The 17,737-nt window shown below is 57.6% G+C and overlaps 3 protein-coding genes across 3 annotated transcripts; all 3 read left to right on the forward strand.

The window, feature by feature from the left end:
- The first annotated feature begins 3,420 nt into the window (after positions 1 to 3,420).
- LOC140259818 (protein MANBAL-like) lies at positions 3,421 to 7,232 on the forward strand. The gene is made up of 4 exons (XM_072351473.1): positions 3,421 to 5,506; positions 5,620 to 5,853; positions 6,233 to 6,427; positions 6,866 to 7,232. The coding sequence occupies exons 2-4, from the start codon at positions 5,653 to 5,655 to the stop codon at positions 6,971 to 6,973; spliced, it is 504 nt and encodes a 167-aa protein (XP_072207574.1). The 5' UTR covers positions 3,421 to 5,506; positions 5,620 to 5,652; the 3' UTR covers positions 6,974 to 7,232.
- Positions 7,233 to 8,256: 1,024 nt separating this feature from the next.
- On the forward strand, positions 8,257 to 12,379 carry LOC140259813 (protein MANBAL-like). Its single transcript, XM_072351465.1, has 4 exons — positions 8,257 to 10,662; positions 10,776 to 11,009; positions 11,389 to 11,583; positions 12,022 to 12,379. Exons 2-4 carry the CDS (start codon positions 10,809 to 10,811, stop codon positions 12,127 to 12,129), a joined length of 504 nt encoding a protein of 167 aa, XP_072207566.1. The 5' UTR covers positions 8,257 to 10,662; positions 10,776 to 10,808; the 3' UTR covers positions 12,130 to 12,379.
- Positions 12,380 to 13,412: 1,033 nt separating this feature from the next.
- LOC140259814 (protein MANBAL-like) lies at positions 13,413 to 17,544 on the forward strand. The gene is made up of 4 exons (XM_072351466.1): positions 13,413 to 15,818; positions 15,932 to 16,165; positions 16,545 to 16,739; positions 17,178 to 17,544. The coding sequence occupies exons 2-4, from the start codon at positions 15,965 to 15,967 to the stop codon at positions 17,283 to 17,285; spliced, it is 504 nt and encodes a 167-aa protein (XP_072207567.1). The 5' UTR covers positions 13,413 to 15,818; positions 15,932 to 15,964; the 3' UTR covers positions 17,286 to 17,544.
- Positions 17,545 to 17,737: the final 193 nt, after the last annotated feature.

Consider the following 17,737-nt stretch of genomic DNA (forward strand, 5'->3'; position numbering starts at 1 on the left):
TCTGCGGGTCCCCGGTCCCATCTTAACCCTCCGATGTCCCATCTTAGCCCATTTTTATTGTTGATTTCCTTGTTAATTTAGTTGTAGTGTTAGGAGTAGGTTATTGTTCATGTTTTTGGTTAGGAGTAGGTTATTGTTCGTGTTTTTGATTAGGAGTAGGTGTTACTGTTCATGTTTTAGTGTTAGGTGTAGGTTTTTTTCCTGTTTTAGAGTTAGGCTTAGGTTACTGTTGGTGTTTTATTGTTAGGTGTAGGTTTTTGTTCCTGTTTTAGAGTTAGGCTTAGGTTACTGTTCGTACTTAGGGTTAGCTGGGTTCCTACCAGCAGCTGGCAGCAAACAGCGCTCACTCGGTAAGCACACGCCTGCTTTCTCACCCGAAGACGTGAGCGCTGCTCCACGAGTGCGGAGATGTGCTGACATCTCCCAGGGATGGGATTTGCAGCTTGTGACTCTTCTGTTGCAGGTTGTCGAGGGGCAGCGCGTGAGTGGCTGTGAAATGCAATTGGGCTTCAGGAGAGCAGTCTGGAGCTGCCGTTGTAAGGTAGGTGTGCCTTACTGTAAGCGTGCTCTGAAGCAGTGCTGGTTAAGCACGGCTCACTCCTCTGTCTTCAACAGATCAGCTTTCTGCTCACTTTATTTCCGTGGCTGGCGTTGTAGAGCACAGCAGCAGCAAGGCCGCGAACACGTCCACAACCAGGTACGTGAACATGGGTAACTTTAATGGTAAGAATAACATTGCTGTGATAGTAATAGGGCAGTGGTTACGTGTGTGTGATGGAGCTCAGGGATAGGTTTAATCTTGCCTGGTAAGCTCTTCCCTTATTTGACGTCCACCCGTCCTCTCTGCTTCTCTTCCCCCACCTGCAAGTGCAGCAGTACCGAAGGCTGAGGGCTCTTTTCCTAGGCAGGCGGGCAAAAGGCAACTGGAATGCAAGTTTGATGTCCCTCTTTGTTCTCGGGTCAGTAGGCCCTGGATCTCTTCCGAGCGGCTCTCTAAGTTAGCCTGGAAATGTTTGCTAGCAGGAAGTGACCCCGTCGCAGTGCCTGAGACTAACGGTGCCTTTTTCCCCCTCTCAGCAGGCAGCCTCCGTGAGAGCAGTGGAGCAGCAGGCTGTCTGCACTATGGCTGCTGAACTGCATTTCTCGCCACCTGAGATCCCTGAGCCCACACTAATGGAGAACGTGCTGCGCTACGGACTCTTGTTTGGAGCCCTTTTCCAGCTCCTGTGTGTTCTGGCCATCATCCTGCCAGTTTCCAAGTCCCCAAAGGCAGTAAGTAGCGCTGTGTGAGACTGATAGCAATGCTCAGGCAGTGGGCTGGGAGGGAGCCGTCTGTAGCTGTTGCCTACGGCAGAGTGCCCCGGCACTGCTGAGAGTGCCGCACTTGGTTCTGTCCTTCCTTCCGCACTCCAGCAGCCTTGAGGTGCCAGCTTGTCCTATCCTGCAGCTGCTGCTGCGCCCTATGAGCTGCCAGGCAGGGGGTCCACCCGATTAGCTCGGACAGCCTTGCTATAGAGGACTTCAGGCTCTGTTTTCATGGGATTTTTGGGAACTAGACAGAGGGGGAGTTTCTAATGTGCCCTGAGGTCAGGAAGGCGATTTCCAGTGCTGGTCCCCAAAGCTGCTCGGTCAGGTGACTTGAGCTCCCAAAGCCAGCTGTCAGCCAGTTGTTAGGGAGCTCCCTGACTGTGTCCCAATTGCTTCTTGTAGGACTCGGAGGGTTTTGAGTCTAAGACTTGGGAGACGGTGAAGAAACCCAAGGCGAGTGCTGCACAGCTGAGCAAGAAAGCCAAGAAGGAAAGCAAAAAGAAACGATAAGGGCTTGAGCAGTGAGGCGCAAAGGACAGCAGAATCGCTTGGAATGCTTCCTCAGAGGTGCACCAAAGGACACAGACTGCGTGGTCCTGTTTTCAGGCATGGCCGTGCTTTCCCTTTTGTGGACTGCGAGAGGAACTAAGGAAGCTGTGTCTTTAGTCATTACCAGTATCCCGCCTATTTGATTTCCCATTGAAATGCATTTTGGTTGCATTTAGCATCTCTTTCTTGCAAATAAAAGCGAAACAAACATTTGAATAGTGGTGCTGCCTCTTTCAGTAGCTGCTCAAAAGGTGCCTGGCTCGGGCTGGCAATCGCAGGGCCATGAAGCGGTCGGCTTCACGTCCCTCCCTGGAAATGGAGCTGCTTGTCCCACGTTTCAATTGGCTGGGAGTGTGGATCTGCCTGGGGGTAGCGAGGCCCTACAGAGGGCTCTGGACAGGCTGGAGAGCTGGGCTGAAGGCAATGGGATGAAGTTCAACAAGACCAAATGCCGGGTCGTGCACTTTGGCCACAACAGCCCCAGGCAGCTCTATAGGCTTGGGTTGGAGTGGCTGGAGGACTGTGTGGAGGAAACGGACCTGGGGGAACTGATTGATGCTCGGCTGAACGTGAGCCCACAGTGTGCCCGGGTGGCCAAGAAGGCCAACGGCATCCTGGCTTGCATCAGAAACAGTGTTACCAGCAGGAACAGGGAGGTGGTTGTCCCCTGTACTCGGCACTGGTGAGGCCGCACCTCCGAGGGCTGTGTTCAGTTTTGGGCCCCTCACTGCAAGAGAGACATTGAGGCCCTGGAACGTGTTCAGAGGAGGGCTACGAAGCTGGTGAGGGGTCTGGAGCACAGGCCTTATGAGGAGCGGCTGAGGGAACTGGGATTGTTCAGCCTGGAGAAGTGGAGGCTCAGGGGAGAGCTTATAGCTCTCTATAACTTCCTGAAGGCAGGTTGTAGTGAGCTTGGGGTCGGCCTCTTCTCTCGTGTAATCACTGATAGAACTAGAGGGAATGGCTTCTAGCTGCGCCAGGGGAGGTTCAGGCTGGACATTCGGAAGTATTACTTCTCGGCAAGGGTAGTCAGGCACTGGAATGCACTGCCCGGGGAGGTGGTGGAGTCACCGACCATGGGGGTGTTCAGGAAACGTTTGGACGTTGCGTTGAGGGATATGATTTAGCTGGGAAGTACTGGTGATGGTTGGACTGGATGATCTTTTAGGTCTTTTCCAACCTTGATAATTCTGTGATTGTGTGAAGGAGGGAAACCCAATACTTCGGAGTGGTCATTGCATCTTAGGTCTGGGCTCAGCCCGTGCAGCAGCACCTCGGGGCTGGGGCCGAGCCCGGTGCCTGGGGCTGTGCTGCCTGCAGGAGGGCTGCGGGGCTGGGGCAGCCGGTGTGGGTGCAGCACATGGGCATGGGGGAGGGCCGGCAGCAGGGAGGGCGTTGGGCCTGAGCCCCGCTCGTGTTGGTCACAGCACAGGGGCCGCAGGGGACGCCAGGAGCGCAGAGCAGGGAGGGGCCGGGCTGTGTGCAGGCCAGGGCATGAAACCTTCCCTCGGCAGCTGCTGAGCTGCTGAGCTTTTCCCCCACGTCTGCAGACTCTCCGATGAGGCTCTGCAGCAAAGCCAGCCGGGCCATCCTGATAGTGCACAAGGGGTTAGGAAAGGGCACAACTGAGCAGTCATTGAAGAGCACAAAGCAGCGAAGCACAGCACGAGCCATTGACTGCCTGCACAGATGAGCTTCTGCAGGCACCTCCGTTGGAGATCTGCGTACTGAGTGTGGGCGGAACGTGAAGGGAAAGGAGGAGAGGAGGGGAAGGAAGGCAAAGAAAGGAAAGGAAAAGAGGAGTCCAAAAGGCCAGAGCAGGAAAGGAGAAGGAAAGCTCCGTGCCGCCGGCGCCACCCGCCAGGAATCCGGGAGCGAACCCCCCCACAGGCCCGGGCCGGCCCCAGGCCGCCCTTAGCAACGGGACGGCGCAGGCGGTTGCTAGGGCCGGGGCAGGAAGTGCTTCCTGCCGGCCGAGAGCGCTTCCGGGGCAGCGCGGCGTGGCGGCGCGGAAGTTTGAATGGGGCCGGTAGGAGCGGGCTGTGTGCTGCCAGCGGGGCCGGGCCGCGGTGCGGGGCACGGAGGGATGTCGGCGGAGCAGCTCGCGGTGCTGGCGGCACGCAGAGGCGATGCGTGCGGTGCCAGCGAGTGCGGAGCTGAAGGAAGGGGAATCCATGTCCTTCCTCTGGCTGTCGGCGAGCGGGACGAGTCAGGGCTGCAGTTGTGTGTGATGGTGTTTGTTGCTGGGACCGGCTGCCCGAGCAGAATGGGGGCAGCGAGAGGGAGGCTTGACAAGCGCCCGCAGTCAGCAGCACGGCCCGTTCCTGCCCGCCTTGTTGCTGCTGTTGTGAGTCTGTTGGATGTGGAAGCTGGAGGTATTAATGGTGGGTCGTGGTTGAATCCCCCAAGAGGCCGCCCAAGGAGAGGCGCTGGATGCCAACATGGAGAGCAGAGCTTGTGTGTCCCAGGAGGCAGGCGTAGTCAGGTCCGCTTTGGAGCCTGCTGTTGTTGGCGCTGAGCTCAGGAGCCCCATCAGCGTGGTGCTGCGTGCTGCGTATGGCAGCCCGAAGAGATTCCCTTGTGGTGGAAGGGGGAGGCCGAAGGAGGCCGAAGGAGGCCGAGGGCCCTTTGCTCAGGGCCGGCTCCTCTGTGCCCTCTTGCTGGCCGGAGAGCAGGGCTGCCCGCTGGGCACAGCGAGTGCCTTCTGGCTGCCGTGCCGTGCCCTGCCCTCCAGCCCCCTCCTCATGCCATGTGGAACGCCAGTGCCAGCAGTGCCAGCAGCGCGGCCGCCATTTTAGAACCCTGGCCATGTCACAGCCGTTGCCTTGGTCACCGCTGCCCCACGCAACGCACTCGCCTCTCTGAGCTCTGGCCGTCAACAGCCATGTGGGCAGCAAAGAGAGCGAGGCTGGACGATGGGCAGGATGGAGGTGGGAAGATGGAGCCGGGGACCACAGGAATGAAGAGGAAGAGGGGGCCCGCCATGACCATCGGGCAGCAGGCAGGCAAGAGAGCCCGTTTCCATCACACCTGGACCAGCCCCGTGACCACCTCCGTGGAGCCCATGGAGGTGGATCCACCTCCGGACGAGCCCATGGAGGTGGATCCGCCTCCGGACGAGCCCATGGAGGTGGGTCCGCCCGCGGCACAGCTGGCCTGGCACCACACCACCGTGCCAGGCCCCGCATCAGCACCACCAGGGCTGCAGCATCGCTGGTCCAGGCGCAGGGCTCCTTACCGTCTGCGCGGCCCCCGCCCCCGGCGTTAGTCGGGAGGCTTCATTTCACATCTGCTGCTCCTCTGCGGGTCCCCGGTCCCATCTTAACCCTCCGATGTCCCATCTTAGCCCATTTTTATTGTTGATTTCCTTGTTAATTTAGTTGTAGTGTTAGGAGTAGGTTATTGTTCATGTTTTTGGTTAGGAGTAGGTTATTGTTCGTGTTTTTGATTAGGAGTAGGTGTTACTGTTCATGTTTTAGTGTTAGGTGTAGGTTTTTTTCCTGTTTTAGAGTTAGGCTTAGGTTACTGTTGGTGTTTTATTGTTAGGTGTAGGTTTTTGTTCCTGTTTTAGAGTTAGGCTTAGGTTACTGTTCGTACTTAGGGTTAGCTGGGTTCCTACCAGCAGCTGGCAGCAAACAGCGCTCACTCGGTAAGCACACGCCTGCTTTCTCACCCGAAGACGTGAGCGCTGCTCCACGAGTGCGGAGATGTGCTGACATCTCCCAGGGATGGGATTTGCAGCTTGTGACTCTTCTGTTGCAGGTTGTCGAGGGGCAGCGCGTGAGTGGCTGTGAAATGCAATTGGGCTTCAGGAGAGCAGTCTGGAGCTGCCGTTGTAAGGTAGGTGTGCCTTACTGTAAGCGTGCTCTGAAGCAGTGCTGGTTAAGCACGGCTCACTCCTCTGTCTTCAACAGATCAGCTTTCTGCTCACTTTATTTCCGTGGCTGGCGTTGTAGAGCACAGCAGCAGCAAGGCCGCGAACACGTCCACAACCAGGTACGTGAACATGGGTAACTTTAATGGTAAGAATAACATTGCTGTGATAGTAATAGGGCAGTGGTTACGTGTGTGTGATGGAGCTCAGGGATAGGTTTAATCTTGCCTGGTAAGCTCTTCCCTTATTTGACGTCCACCCGTCCTCTCTGCTTCTCTTCCCCCACCTGCAAGTGCAGCAGTACCGAAGGCTGAGGGCTCTTTTCCTAGGCAGGCGGGCAAAGGCAACTGGAATGCAAGTTTGATGTCCCTCTTTGTTCTCGGGTCAGTAGGCCCTGGATCTCTTCCGAGCGGCTCTCTAAGTTAGCCTGGAAATGTTTGCTAGCAGGAAGTGACCCCGTCGCAGTGCCTGAGACTAACGGTGCCTTTTTCCCCCTCTCAGCAGGCAGCCTCCGTGAGAGCAGTGGAGCAGCAGGCTGTCTGCACTATGGCTGCTGAACTGCATTTCTCGCCACCTGAGATCCCTGAGCCCACACTAATGGAGAACGTGCTGCGCTACGGACTCTTGTTTGGAGCCCTTTTCCAGCTCCTGTGTGTTCTGGCCATCATCCTGCCAGTTTCCAAGTCCCCAAAGGCAGTAAGTAGCGCTGTGTGAGACTGATAGCAATGCTCAGGCAGTGGGCTGGGAGGGAGCCGTCTGTAGCTGTTGCCTACGGCAGAGTGCCCCGGCACTGCTGAGAGTGCCGCACTTGGTTCTGTCCTTCCTTCCGCACTCCAGCAGCCTTGAGGTGCCAGCTTGTCCTATCCTGCAGCTGCTGCTGCGCCCTATGAGCTGCCAGGCAGGGGGTCCACCCGATTAGCTCGGACAGCCTTGCTATAGAGGACTTCAGGCTCTGTTTTCATGGGATTTTTGGGAACTAGACAGAGGGGGAGTTTCTAATGTGCCCTGAGGTCAGGAAGGCGATTTCCAGTGCTGGTCCCCAAAGCTGCTCGGTCAGGTGACTTGAGCTCCCAAAGCCAGCTGTCAGCCAGTTGTTAGGGAGCTCCCTGACTGTGTCCCAATTGCTTCTTGTAGGACTCGGAGGGTTTTGAGTCTAAGACTTGGGAGACGGTGAAGAAACCCAAGGCGAGTGCTGCACAGCTGAGCAAGAAAGCCAAGAAGGAAAGCAAAAAGAAACGATAAGGGCTTGAGCAGTGAGGCGCAAAGGACAGCAGAATCGCTTGGAATGCTTCCTCAGAGGTGCACCAAAGGACACAGACTGCGTGGTCCTGTTTTCAGGCATGGCCGTGCTTTCCCTTTTGTGGACTGCGGAGAGGAACTAAGGAAGCTGTGTCTTTAGTCATTACCAGTATCCCGCCTATTTGATTTCCCATTGAAATGCATTTTGGTTGCATTTAGCATCTCTTTCTTGCAAATAAAAGCGAAACAAACATTTGAATAATGGTGCTGCCTCTTTCAGTAGCTGCTCAAAAGGTGCCTGGCTCGGGCTGGCAATCGCAGGGCCATGAAGCGGTCGGCTTCACGTCCCTCCCTGGAAATGGAGCTGCTTGTCCCACGTTTCAATTGGCTGGGAGTGTGGATCTGCCTGGGGGTAGCGAGGCCCTACAGAGGGCTCTGGACAGGCTGGAGAGCTGGGCTGAAGGCAATGGGATGAGGTTCAACAAGACCAAATGCCGGGTCGTGCACTTTGGCCACAACAGCCCCAGGCAGCTCTATAGGCTTGGGTTGGAGTGGCTGGAGGACTGTGTGGAGGAAACGGACCTGGGGGAACTGATTGATGCTCGGCTGAACGTGAGCCCACAGTGTGCCCGGGTGGCCAAGAAGGCCAACGGCATCCTGGCTTGCATCAGAAACAGTGTTACCAGCAGGAACAGGGAGGTGGTTGTCCCCCTGTACTCGGCACTGGTGAGGCCGCACCTCCGAGGGCTGTGTTCAGTTTTGGGCCCCTCACTGCAAGAGAGACATTGAGGCCCTGGAACGTGTTCAGAGGAGGGCTACGAAGCTGGTGAGGGGTCTGGAGCACAGGCCTTATGAGGAGCGGCTGAGGGAACTGGGATTGTTCAGCCTGGAGAAGTGGAGGCTCAGGGGAGAGCTTATAGCTCTCTATAACTTCCTGAAGGCAGGTTGTAGTGAGCTTGGGGTCGGCCTCTTCTCTCGTGTAATCACTGATAGAACTAGAGGGAATGGCTTCTAGCTGCGCCAGGGGAGGTTCAGGCTGGACATTCGGAAGTATTACTTCTCGGCAAGGGTAGTCAGGCACTGGAATGCACTGCCCGGGGAGGTGGTGGAGTCACCGACCATGGGGGTGTTCAGGAAACGTTTGGACGTTGCGTTGAGGGATATGATTTAGCTGGGAAGTACTGGTGATGGTTGGACTGGATGATCTTTTAGGTCTTTTCCAACCTTGATAATTCTGTGATTGTGTGAAGGAGGGAAACCCAATACTTCGGAGTGGTCATTGCATCTTAGGTCTGGGCTCAGCCCGTGCAGCAGCACCTCGGGGCTGGGGCCGAGCCCGGTGCCTGGGGCTGTGCTGCCTGCAGGAGGGCTGCGGGGCTGGGGCAGCCGGTGTGGGTGCAGCACATGGGCATGGGGGAGGGCCGGCAGCAGGGAGGGCGTTGGGCCTGAGCCCCGCTCGTGTTGGTCACAGCACAGGGGCCGCAGGGGACGCCAGGAGCGCAGAGCAGGGAGGGCCGGGCTGTGTGCAGGCCAGGGCATGAAACCTTCCCTCGGCAGCTGCTGAGCTGCTGAGCTTTTCCCCCACGTCTGCAGACTCTCCGATGAGGCTCTGCAGCAAAGCCAGCCGGGCCATCCTGATAGTGCACAAGGGGTTAGGAAAGGGCACAACTGAGCAGTCATTGAAGAGCACAAAGCAGCGAAGCACAGCACGAGCCATTGACTGCCTGCACAGATGAGCTTCTGCAGGCACCTCCGTTGGAGATCTGCGTACTGAGTGTGGGCGGAACGTGAAGGGAAAGGAGGAGAGGAGGGGAAGGAAGGCAAAGAAAGGAAAGGAAAAGAGGAGTCCAAAAGGCCAGAGCAGGAAAGGAGAAGGAAAGCTCCGTGCCGCCGGCGCCACCCGCCAGGAATCCGGGAGCGAACCCCCCCACAGGCCCGGGCCGGCCCCAGGCCGCCCTTAGCAACGGGACGGCGCAGGCGGTTGCTAGGGCCGGGGCAGGAAGTGCTTCCTGCCGGCCGAGAGCGCTTCCGGGGCAGCGCGGCGTGGCGGCGCGGAAGTTTGAATGGGGCCGGTAGGAGCGGGCTGTGTGCTGCCAGCGGGGCCGGGCCGCGGTGCGGGGCACGGAGGGATGTCGGCGGAGCAGCTCGCGGTGCTGGCGGCACGCAGAGGCGATGCGTGCGGTGCCAGCGAGTGCGGAGCTGAAGGAAGGGGAATCCATGTCCTTCCTCTGGCTGTCGGCGAGCGGGACGAGTCAGGGCTGCAGTTGTGTGTGATGGTGTTTGTTGCTGGGACCGGCTGCCCGAGCAGAATGGGGGCAGCGAGAGGGAGGCTTGACAAGCGCCCGCAGTCAGCAGCACGGCCCGTTCCTGCCCGCCTTGTTGCTGCTGTTGTGAGTCTGTTGGATGTGGAAGCTGGAGGTATTAATGGTGGGTCGTGGTTGAATCCCCCAAGAGGCCGCCCAAGGAGAGGCGCTGGATGCCAACATGGAGAGCAGAGCTTGTGTGTCCCAGGAGGCAGGCGTAGTCAGGTCCGCTTTGGAGCCTGCTGTTGTTGGCGCTGAGCTCAGGAGCCCCATCAGCGTGGTGCTGCGTGCTGCGTATGGCAGCCCGAAGAGATTCCCTTGTGGTGGAAGGGGGAGGCCGAAGGAGGCCGAAGGAGGCCGAGGGCCCTTTGCTCAGGGCCGGCTCCTCTGTGCCCTCTTGCTGGCCGGAGAGCAGGGCTGCCCGCTGGGCACAGCGAGTGCCTTCTGGCTGCCGTGCCGTGCCCTGCCCTCCAGCCCCCTCCTCATGCCATGTGGAACGCCAGTGCCAGCAGTGCCAGCAGCGCGGCCGCCATTTTAGAACCCTGGCCATGTCACAGCCGTTGCCTTGGTCACCGCTGCCCCACGCAACGCACTCGCCTCTCTGAGCTCTGGCCGTCAACAGCCATGTGGGCAGCAAAGAGAGCGAGGCTGGACGATGGGCAGGATGGAGGTGGGAAGATGGAGCCGGGGACCACAGGAATGAAGAGGAAGAGGGGGCCCGCCATGACCATCGGGCAGCAGGCAGGCAAGAGAGCCCGTTTCCATCACACCTGGACCAGCCCCGTGACCACCTCCGTGGAGCCCATGGAGGTGGATCCACCTCCGGACGAGCCCATGGAGGTGGATCCGCCTCCGGACGAGCCCATGGAGGTGGGTCCGCCCGCGGCACAGCTGGCCTGGCACCACACCACCGTGCCAGGCCCCGCATCAGCACCACCAGGGCTGCAGCATCGCTGGTCCAGGCGCAGGGCTCCTTACCGTCTGCGCGGCCCCCGCCCCCGGCGTTAGTCGGGAGGCTTCATTTCACATCTGCTGCTCCTCTGCGGGTCCCCGGTCCCATCTTAACCCTCCGATGTCCCATCTTAGCCCATTTTTATTGTTGATTTCCTTGTTAATTTAGTTGTAGTGTTAGGAGTAGGTTATTGTTCATGTTTTTGGTTAGGAGTAGGTTATTGTTCGTGTTTTTGATTAGGAGTAGGTGTTACTGTTCATGTTTTAGTGTTAGGTGTAGGTTTTTTTCCTGTTTTAGAGTTAGGCTTAGGTTACTGTTGGTGTTTTATTGTTAGGTGTAGGTTTTTGTTCCTGTTTTAGAGTTAGGCTTAGGTTACTGTTCGTACTTAGGGTTAGCTGGGTTCCTACCAGCAGCTGGCAGCAAACAGCGCTCACTCGGTAAGCACACGCCTGCTTTCTCACCCGAAGACGTGAGCGCTGCTCCACGAGTGCGGAGATGTGCTGACATCTCCCAGGGATGGGATTTGCAGCTTGTGACTCTTCTGTTGCAGGTTGTCGAGGGGCAGCGCGTGAGTGGCTGTGAAATGCAATTGGGCTTCAGGAGAGCAGTCTGGAGCTGCCGTTGTAAGGTAGGTGTGCCTTACTGTAAGCGTGCTCTGAAGCAGTGCTGGTTAAGCACGGCTCACTCCTCTGTCTTCAACAGATCAGCTTTCTGCTCACTTTATTTCCGTGGCTGGCGTTGTAGAGCACAGCAGCAGCAAGGCCGCGAACACGTCCACAACCAGGTACGTGAACATGGGTAACTTTAATGGTAAGAATAACATTGCTGTGATAGTAATAGGGCAGTGGTTACGTGTGTGTGATGGAGCTCAGGGATAGGTTTAATCTTGCCTGGTAAGCTCTTCCCTTATTTGACGTCCACCCGTCCTCTCTGCTTCTCTTCCCCCACCTGCAAGTGCAGCAGTACCGAAGGCTGAGGGCTCTTTTCCTAGGCAGGCGGGCAAAGGCAACTGGAATGCAAGTTTGATGTCCCTCTTTGTTCTCGGGTCAGTAGGCCCTGGATCTCTTCCGAGCGGCTCTCTAAGTTAGCCTGGAAATGTTTGCTAGCAGGAAGTGACCCCGTCGCAGTGCCTGAGACTAACGGTGCCTTTTTCCCCCTCTCAGCAGGCAGCCTCCGTGAGAGCAGTGGAGCAGCAGGCTGTCTGCACTATGGCTGCTGAACTGCATTTCTCGCCACCTGAGATCCCTGAGCCCACACTAATGGAGAACGTGCTGCGCTACGGACTCTTGTTTGGAGCCCTTTTCCAGCTCCTGTGTGTTCTGGCCATCATCCTGCCAGTTTCCAAGTCCCCAAAGGCAGTAAGTAGCGCTGTGTGAGACTGATAGCAATGCTCAGGCAGTGGGCTGGGAGGGAGCCGTCTGTAGCTGTTGCCTACGGCAGAGTGCCCCGGCACTGCTGAGAGTGCCGCACTTGGTTCTGTCCTTCCTTCCGCACTCCAGCAGCCTTGAGGTGCCAGCTTGTCCTATCCTGCAGCTGCTGCTGCGCCCTATGAGCTGCCAGGCAGGGGGTCCACCCGATTAGCTCGGACAGCCTTGCTATAGAGGACTTCAGGCTCTGTTTTCATGGGATTTTTGGGAACTAGACAGAGGGGGAGTTTCTAATGTGCCCTGAGGTCAGGAAGGCGATTTCCAGTGCTGGTCCCCAAAGCTGCTCGGTCAGGTGACTTGAGCTCCCAAAGCCAGCTGTCAGCCAGTTGTTAGGGAGCTCCCTGACTGTGTCCCAATTGCTTCTTGTAGGACTCGGAGGGTTTTGAGTCTAAGACTTGGGAGACGGTGAAGAAACCCAAGGCGAGTGCTGCACAGCTGAGCAAGAAAGCCAAGAAGGAAAGCAAAAAGAAACGATAAGGGCTTGAGCAGTGAGGCGCAAAGGACAGCAGAATCGCTTGGAATGCTTCCTCAGAGGTGCACCAAAGGACACAGACTGCGTGGTCCTGTTTTCAGGCATGGCCGTGCTTTCCCTTTTGTGGACTGCGGAGAGGAACTAAGGAAGCTGTGTCTTTAGTCATTACCAGTATCCCGCCTATTTGATTTCCCATTGAAATGCATTTTGGTTGCATTTAGCATCTCTTTCTTGCAAATAAAAGCGAAACAAACATTTGAATAGTGGTGCTGCCTCTTTCAGTAGCTGCTCAAAAGGTGCCTGGCTCGGGCTGGCAATCGCAGGGCCATGAAGCGGTCGGCTTCACGTCCCTCCCTGGAAATGGAGCTGCTTGTCCCACGTTTCAATTGGCTGGGAGTGTGGATCTGCCTGGGGGTAGCGAGGCCCTACAGAGGGCTCTGGACAGGCTGGAGAGCTGGGCTGAAGGCAATGGGATGAAGTTCAACAAGACCAAATGCCGGGTCGTGCACTTTGGCCACAACAGCCCCAGGCAGCTCTATAGGCTTGGGTTGGAGTGGCTGGAGGACTGTGTGGAGGAAACGGACCTGGGGGAACTGATTGATGCTCGGCTGAACGTGAGCCCACAGTGTGCCCGGGTGGCCAAGAAGGCCAACGGCATCCTGGCTTGCATCAGAAACAGTGTTACCAGCAGGAACAGGGAGGTGGTTGTCCCCCTGTACTCGGCACTGGTGAGGCCGCACCTCCGAGGGCTGTGTTCAGTTTTGGGCCCCTCACTGCAAGAGAGACATTGAGGCCCTGGAACGTGTTCAGAGGAGGGCTACGAAGCTGGTGAGGGGTCTGGAGCACAGGCCTTATGAGGAGCGGCTGAGGGAACTGGGATTGTTCAGCCTGGAGAAGTGGAGGCTCAGGGGAGAGCTTATAGCTCTCTATAACTTCCTGAAGGCAGGTTGTAGTGAGCTTGGGGTCGGCCTCTTCTCTCGTGTAATCACTGATAGAACTAGAGGGAATGGCTTCTAGCTGCGCCAGGGGAGGTTCAGGCTGGACATTCGGAAGTATTACTTCTCGGCAAGGGTAGTCAGGCACTGGAATGCACTGCCCGGGGAGGTGGTGGAGTCACCGACCATGGGGGTGTTCAGGAAACGTTTGGACGTTGCGTTGAGGGATATGATTTAGCTGGGAAGTACTGGTGATGGTTGGACTGGATGATCTTTTAGGTCTTTTCCAACCTTGATAATTCTGTGATTGTGTGAAGGAGGGAAACCCAATACTTCGGAGTGGTCATTGCATCTTAGGTCTGGGCTCAGCCCGTGCAGCAGCACCTCGGGGCTGGGGCCGAGCCCGGTGCCTGGGGCTGTGCTGCCTGCAGGAGGGCTGCGGGGCTGGGGCAGCCGGTGTGGGTGCAGCACATGGGCATGGGGGAGGGCCGGCAGCAGGGAGGGCGTTGGGCCTGAGCCCCGCTCGTGTTGGTCACAGCACAGGGGCCGCAGGGGACGCCAGGAGCGCAGAGCAGGGAGGGCCGGGCTGTGTGCAGGCCAGGGCATGAAACCTTCCCTCGGCAGCTGCTGAGCTGCTGAGCTTTTCCCCCACGTCTGCAGACTCTCCGATGAGGCTCTGCAGCAAAGCCAGCCGGGCCATCCTGATAGTGCACAAGGGGTTAGGAAAGGGCACAACTGAGCAGTCATTGAAGAGCACAAAGCAGCGAAGCACAGCACGAGCCATTGACTGCCTGCACAGATGAGCTTCTGCAGGCACCTCCGTTGGAGATCTGCGTACTGAGTGTGGGCGGAACGTGAAGGGAAAGGAGGAGAGGAGGGGAAGGAAGGCAAAGAAAGGAAAGGAAAAGAGGAGTCCAAAAGGCCAGAGCAGGAAAGGAGAAGGAAAGCTCCGTGCCGCCGGCGCCACCCGCCAGGAATCCGGGAGCGAACCCCCCCACAGGCCCGGGCCGGCCCCAGGCCGCCCTTAGCAACGGGACGGCGCAGGCGGTTGCTAGGGCCGGGGCAGGAAGTGCTTCCTGCCGGCCGAGAGCGCTTCCGGGGCAGCGCGGCGTGGCGGCGCGGAAGTTTGAATGGGGCCGGTAGGAGCGGGCTGTGTGCTGCCAGCGGGGCCGGGCCGCGGTGCGGGGCACGGAGGGATGTCGGCGGAGCAGCTCGCGGTGCTGGCGGCACGCAGAGGCGATGCGTGCGGTGCCAGCGAGTGCGGAGCTGAAGGAAGGGGAATCCATGTCCTTCCTCTGGCTGTCGGCGAGCGGGACGAGTCAGGGCTGCAGTTGTGTGTGATGGTGTTTGTTGCTGGGACCGGCTGCCCGAGCAGAATGGGGGCAGCGAGAGGGAGGCTTGACAAGCGCCCGCAGTCAGCAGCACGGCCCGTTCCTGCCCGCCTTGTTGCTGCTGTTGTGAGTCTGTTGGATGTGGAAGCTGGAGGTATTAATGGTGGGTCGTGGTTGAATCCCCCAAGAGGCCGCCCAAGGAGAGGCGCTGGATGCCAACATGGAGAGCAGAGCTTGTGTGTCCCAGGAGGCAGGCGTAGTCAGGTCCGCTTTGGAGCCTGCTGTTGTTGGCGCTGAGCTCAGGAGCCCCATCAGCGTGGTGCTGCGTGCTGCGTATGGCAGCCCGAAGAGATTCCCTTGTGGTGGAAGGGGGAGGCCGAAGGAGGCCGAAGGAGGCCGAGGGCCCTTTGCTCAGGGCCGGCTCCTCTGTGCCCTCTTGCTGGCCGGAGAGCAGGGCTGCCCGCTGGGCACAGCGAGTGCCTTCTGGCTGCCGTGCCGTGCCCTGCCCTCCAGCCCCCTCCTCATGCCATGTGGAACGCCAGTGCCAGCAGTGCCAGCAGCGCGGCCGCCATTTTAGAACCCTGGCCATGTCACAGCCGTTGCCTTGGTCACCGCTGCCCCACGCAACGCACTCGCCTCTCTGAGCTCTGGCCGTCAACAGCCATGTGGGCAGCAAAGAGAGCGAGGCTGGACGATGGGCAGGATGGAGGTGGGAAGATGGAGCCGGGGACCACAGGAATGAAGAGGAAGAGGGGGCCCGCCATGACCATCGGGCAGCAGGCAGGCAAGAGAGCCCGTTTCCATCACACCTGGACCAGCCCCGTGACCACCTCCGTGGAGCCCATGGAGGTGGATCCACCTCCGGACGAGCCCATGGAGGTGGATCCGCCTCCGGACGAGCCCATGGAGGTGGGTCCGCCCGCGGCACAGCTGGCCTGGCACCACACCACCGTGCCAGGCCCCGCATCAGCACCACCAGGGCTGCAGCATCGCTGGTCCAGGCGCAGGGCTCCTTACCGTCTGCGCGGCCCCCGCCCCCGGCGTTAGTCGGGAGGCTTCATTTCACATCTGCTGCTCCTCTGCGGGTCCCCGGTCCCATCTTAACCCTCCGATGTCCCATCTTAGCCCATTTTTATTGTTGATTTCCTTGTTAATTTAGTTGTAGTGTTAGGAGTAGGTTATTGTTCATGTTTTTGGTTAGGAGTAGGTTATTGTTCGTGTTTTTGATTAGGAGTAGGTGTTACTGTTCATGTTTTAGTGTTAGGTGTAGGTTTTTTTCCTGTTTTAGAGTTAGGCTTAGGTTACTGTTGGTGTTTTATTGTTAGGTGTAGGTTTTTGTTCCTGTTTTAGAGTTAGGCTTAGGTTACTGTTCGTACTTAGGGTTAGCTGGGTTCCTACCAGCAGCTGGCAGCAAACAGCGCTCACTCGGTAAGCACACGCCTGCTTTCTCACCCGAAGACGTGAGCGCTGCTCCACGAGTGCGGAGATGTGCTGACATCTCCCAGGGATGGGATTTGCAGCTTGTGACTCTTCTGTTGCAGGTTGTCGAGGGGCAGCGCGTGAGTGGCTGTGAAATGCAATTGGGCTTCAGGAGAGCAGTCTGGAGCTGCCGTTGTAAGGTAGGTGTGCCTTACTGTAAGCGTGCTCTGAAGCAGTGCTGGTTAAGCACGGCTCACTCCTCTGTCTTCAACAGATCAGCTTTCTGCTCACTTTATTTCCGTGGCTGGCGTTGTAGAGCACAGCAGCAGCAAGGCCGCGAACACGTCCACAACCAGGTACGTGAACATGGGTAACTTTAATGGTAAGAATAACATTGCTGTGATAGTAATAGGGCAGTGGTTACGTGTGTGTGATGGAGCTCAGGGATAGGTTTAATCTTGCCTGGTAAGCTCTTCCCTTATTTGACGTCCACCCGTCCTCTCTGCTTCTCTTCCCCCACCTGCAAGTGCAGCAGTACCGAAGGCTGAGGGCTCTTTTCCTAGGCAGGCGGGCAAAGGCAACTGGAATGCAAGTTTGATGTCCCTCTTTGTTCTCGGGTCAGTAGGCCCTGGATCTCTTCCGAGCGGCTCTCTAAGTTAGCCTGGAAATGTTTGCTAGCAGGAAGTGACCCCGTCGCAGTGCCTGAGACTAACGGTGCCTTTTTCCCCCTCTCAGCAGGCAGCCTCCGTGAGAGCAGTGGAGCAGCAGGCTGTCTGCACTATGGCTGCTGAACTGCATTTCTCGCCACCTGAGATCCCTGAGCCCACACTAATGGAGAACGTGCTGCGCTACGGACTCTTGTTTGGAGCCCTTTTCCAGCTCCTGTGTGTTCTGGCCATCATCCTGCCAGTTTCCAAGTCCCCAAAGGCAGTAAGTAGCGCTGTGTGAGACTGATAGCAATGCTCAGGCAGTGGGCTGGGAGGGAGCCGTCTGTAGCTGTTGCCTACGGCAGAGTGCCCCGGCACTGCTGAGAGTGCCGCACTTGGTTCTGTCCTTCCTTCCGCACTCCAGCAGCCTTGAGGTGCCAGCTTGTCCTATCCTGCAGCTGCTGCTGCGCCCTATGAGCTGCCAGGCAGGGGGTCCACCCGATTAGCTCGGACAGCCTTGCTATAGAGGACTTCAGGCTCTGTTTTCATGGGATTTTTGGGAACTAGACAGAGGGGGAGTTTCTAATGTGCCCTGAGGTCAGGAAGGCGATTTCCAGTGCTGGTCCCCAAAGCTGCTCGGTCAGGTGACTTGAGCTCCCAAAGCCAGCTGTCAGCCAGTTGTTAGGGAGCTCCCTGACTGTGTCCCAATTGCTTCTTGTAGGACTCGGAGGGTTTTGAGTCTAAGACTTGGGAGACGGTGAAGAAACCCAAGGCGAGTGCTGCACAGCTGAGCAAGAAAGCCAAGAAGGAAAGCAAAAAGAAACGATAAGGGCTTGAGCAGTGAGGCGCAAAGGACAGCAGAATCGCTTGGAATGCTTCCTCAGAGGTGCACCAAAGGACACAGACTGCGTGGTCCTGTTTTCAGGCATGGCCGTGCTTTCCCTTTTGTGGACTGCGGAGAGGAACTAAGGAAGCTGTGTCTTTAGTCATTACCAGTATCCCGCCTATTTGATTTCCCATTGAAATGCATTTTGGTTGCATTTAGCATCTCTTTCTTGCAAATAAAAGCGAAACAAACATTTGAATAATGGTGCTGCCTCTTTCAGTAGCTGCTCAAAAGGTGCCTGGCTCGGGCTGGCAATCGCAGGGCCATGAAGCGGTCGGCTTCACGTCCCTCCCTGGAAATGGAGCTGCTTGTCCCACGTTTCAATTGGCTGGGAGTGTGGATCTGCCTGGGGGTAGCGAGGCCCTACAGAGGGCTCTGGACAGGCTGGAGAGCTG

The sequence above is a fragment of the Excalfactoria chinensis genome, chromosome 16, assembly GCF_039878825.1.
Source record: "Excalfactoria chinensis isolate bCotChi1 chromosome 16, bCotChi1.hap2, whole genome shotgun sequence".
In the NCBI taxonomy this organism is placed as follows: Eukaryota; Metazoa; Chordata; class Aves; order Galliformes; family Phasianidae; genus Excalfactoria; species Excalfactoria chinensis.

Bases quoted from the DNA above. Each gene is read 5' to 3' on its own strand.
- LOC140259813 (XM_072351465.1), top strand. From the start codon at position 10,809: ATGCAATTGGGCTTCAGGAGAGCAGTCTGGAGCTGCCGTTGTAAGGTA. The intron at 11,010-11,388 runs GTACGTGAACAT...TCCCCCTCTCAG, and splicing joins GCGAACACGTCCACAACCAG to CAGGCAGCCTCCGTGAGAGC. The intron at 11,584-12,021 runs GTAAGTAGCGCT...TGCTTCTTGTAG, and splicing joins TTTCCAAGTCCCCAAAGGCA to GACTCGGAGGGTTTTGAGTC.
- LOC140259818 (XM_072351473.1), top strand. From the start codon at position 5,653: ATGCAATTGGGCTTCAGGAGAGCAGTCTGGAGCTGCCGTTGTAAGGTA. The intron at 5,854-6,232 runs GTACGTGAACAT...TCCCCCTCTCAG, and splicing joins GCGAACACGTCCACAACCAG to CAGGCAGCCTCCGTGAGAGC. The intron at 6,428-6,865 runs GTAAGTAGCGCT...TGCTTCTTGTAG, and splicing joins TTTCCAAGTCCCCAAAGGCA to GACTCGGAGGGTTTTGAGTC.
- LOC140259814 (XM_072351466.1), top strand. From the start codon at position 15,965: ATGCAATTGGGCTTCAGGAGAGCAGTCTGGAGCTGCCGTTGTAAGGTA. The intron at 16,166-16,544 runs GTACGTGAACAT...TCCCCCTCTCAG, and splicing joins GCGAACACGTCCACAACCAG to CAGGCAGCCTCCGTGAGAGC. The intron at 16,740-17,177 runs GTAAGTAGCGCT...TGCTTCTTGTAG, and splicing joins TTTCCAAGTCCCCAAAGGCA to GACTCGGAGGGTTTTGAGTC.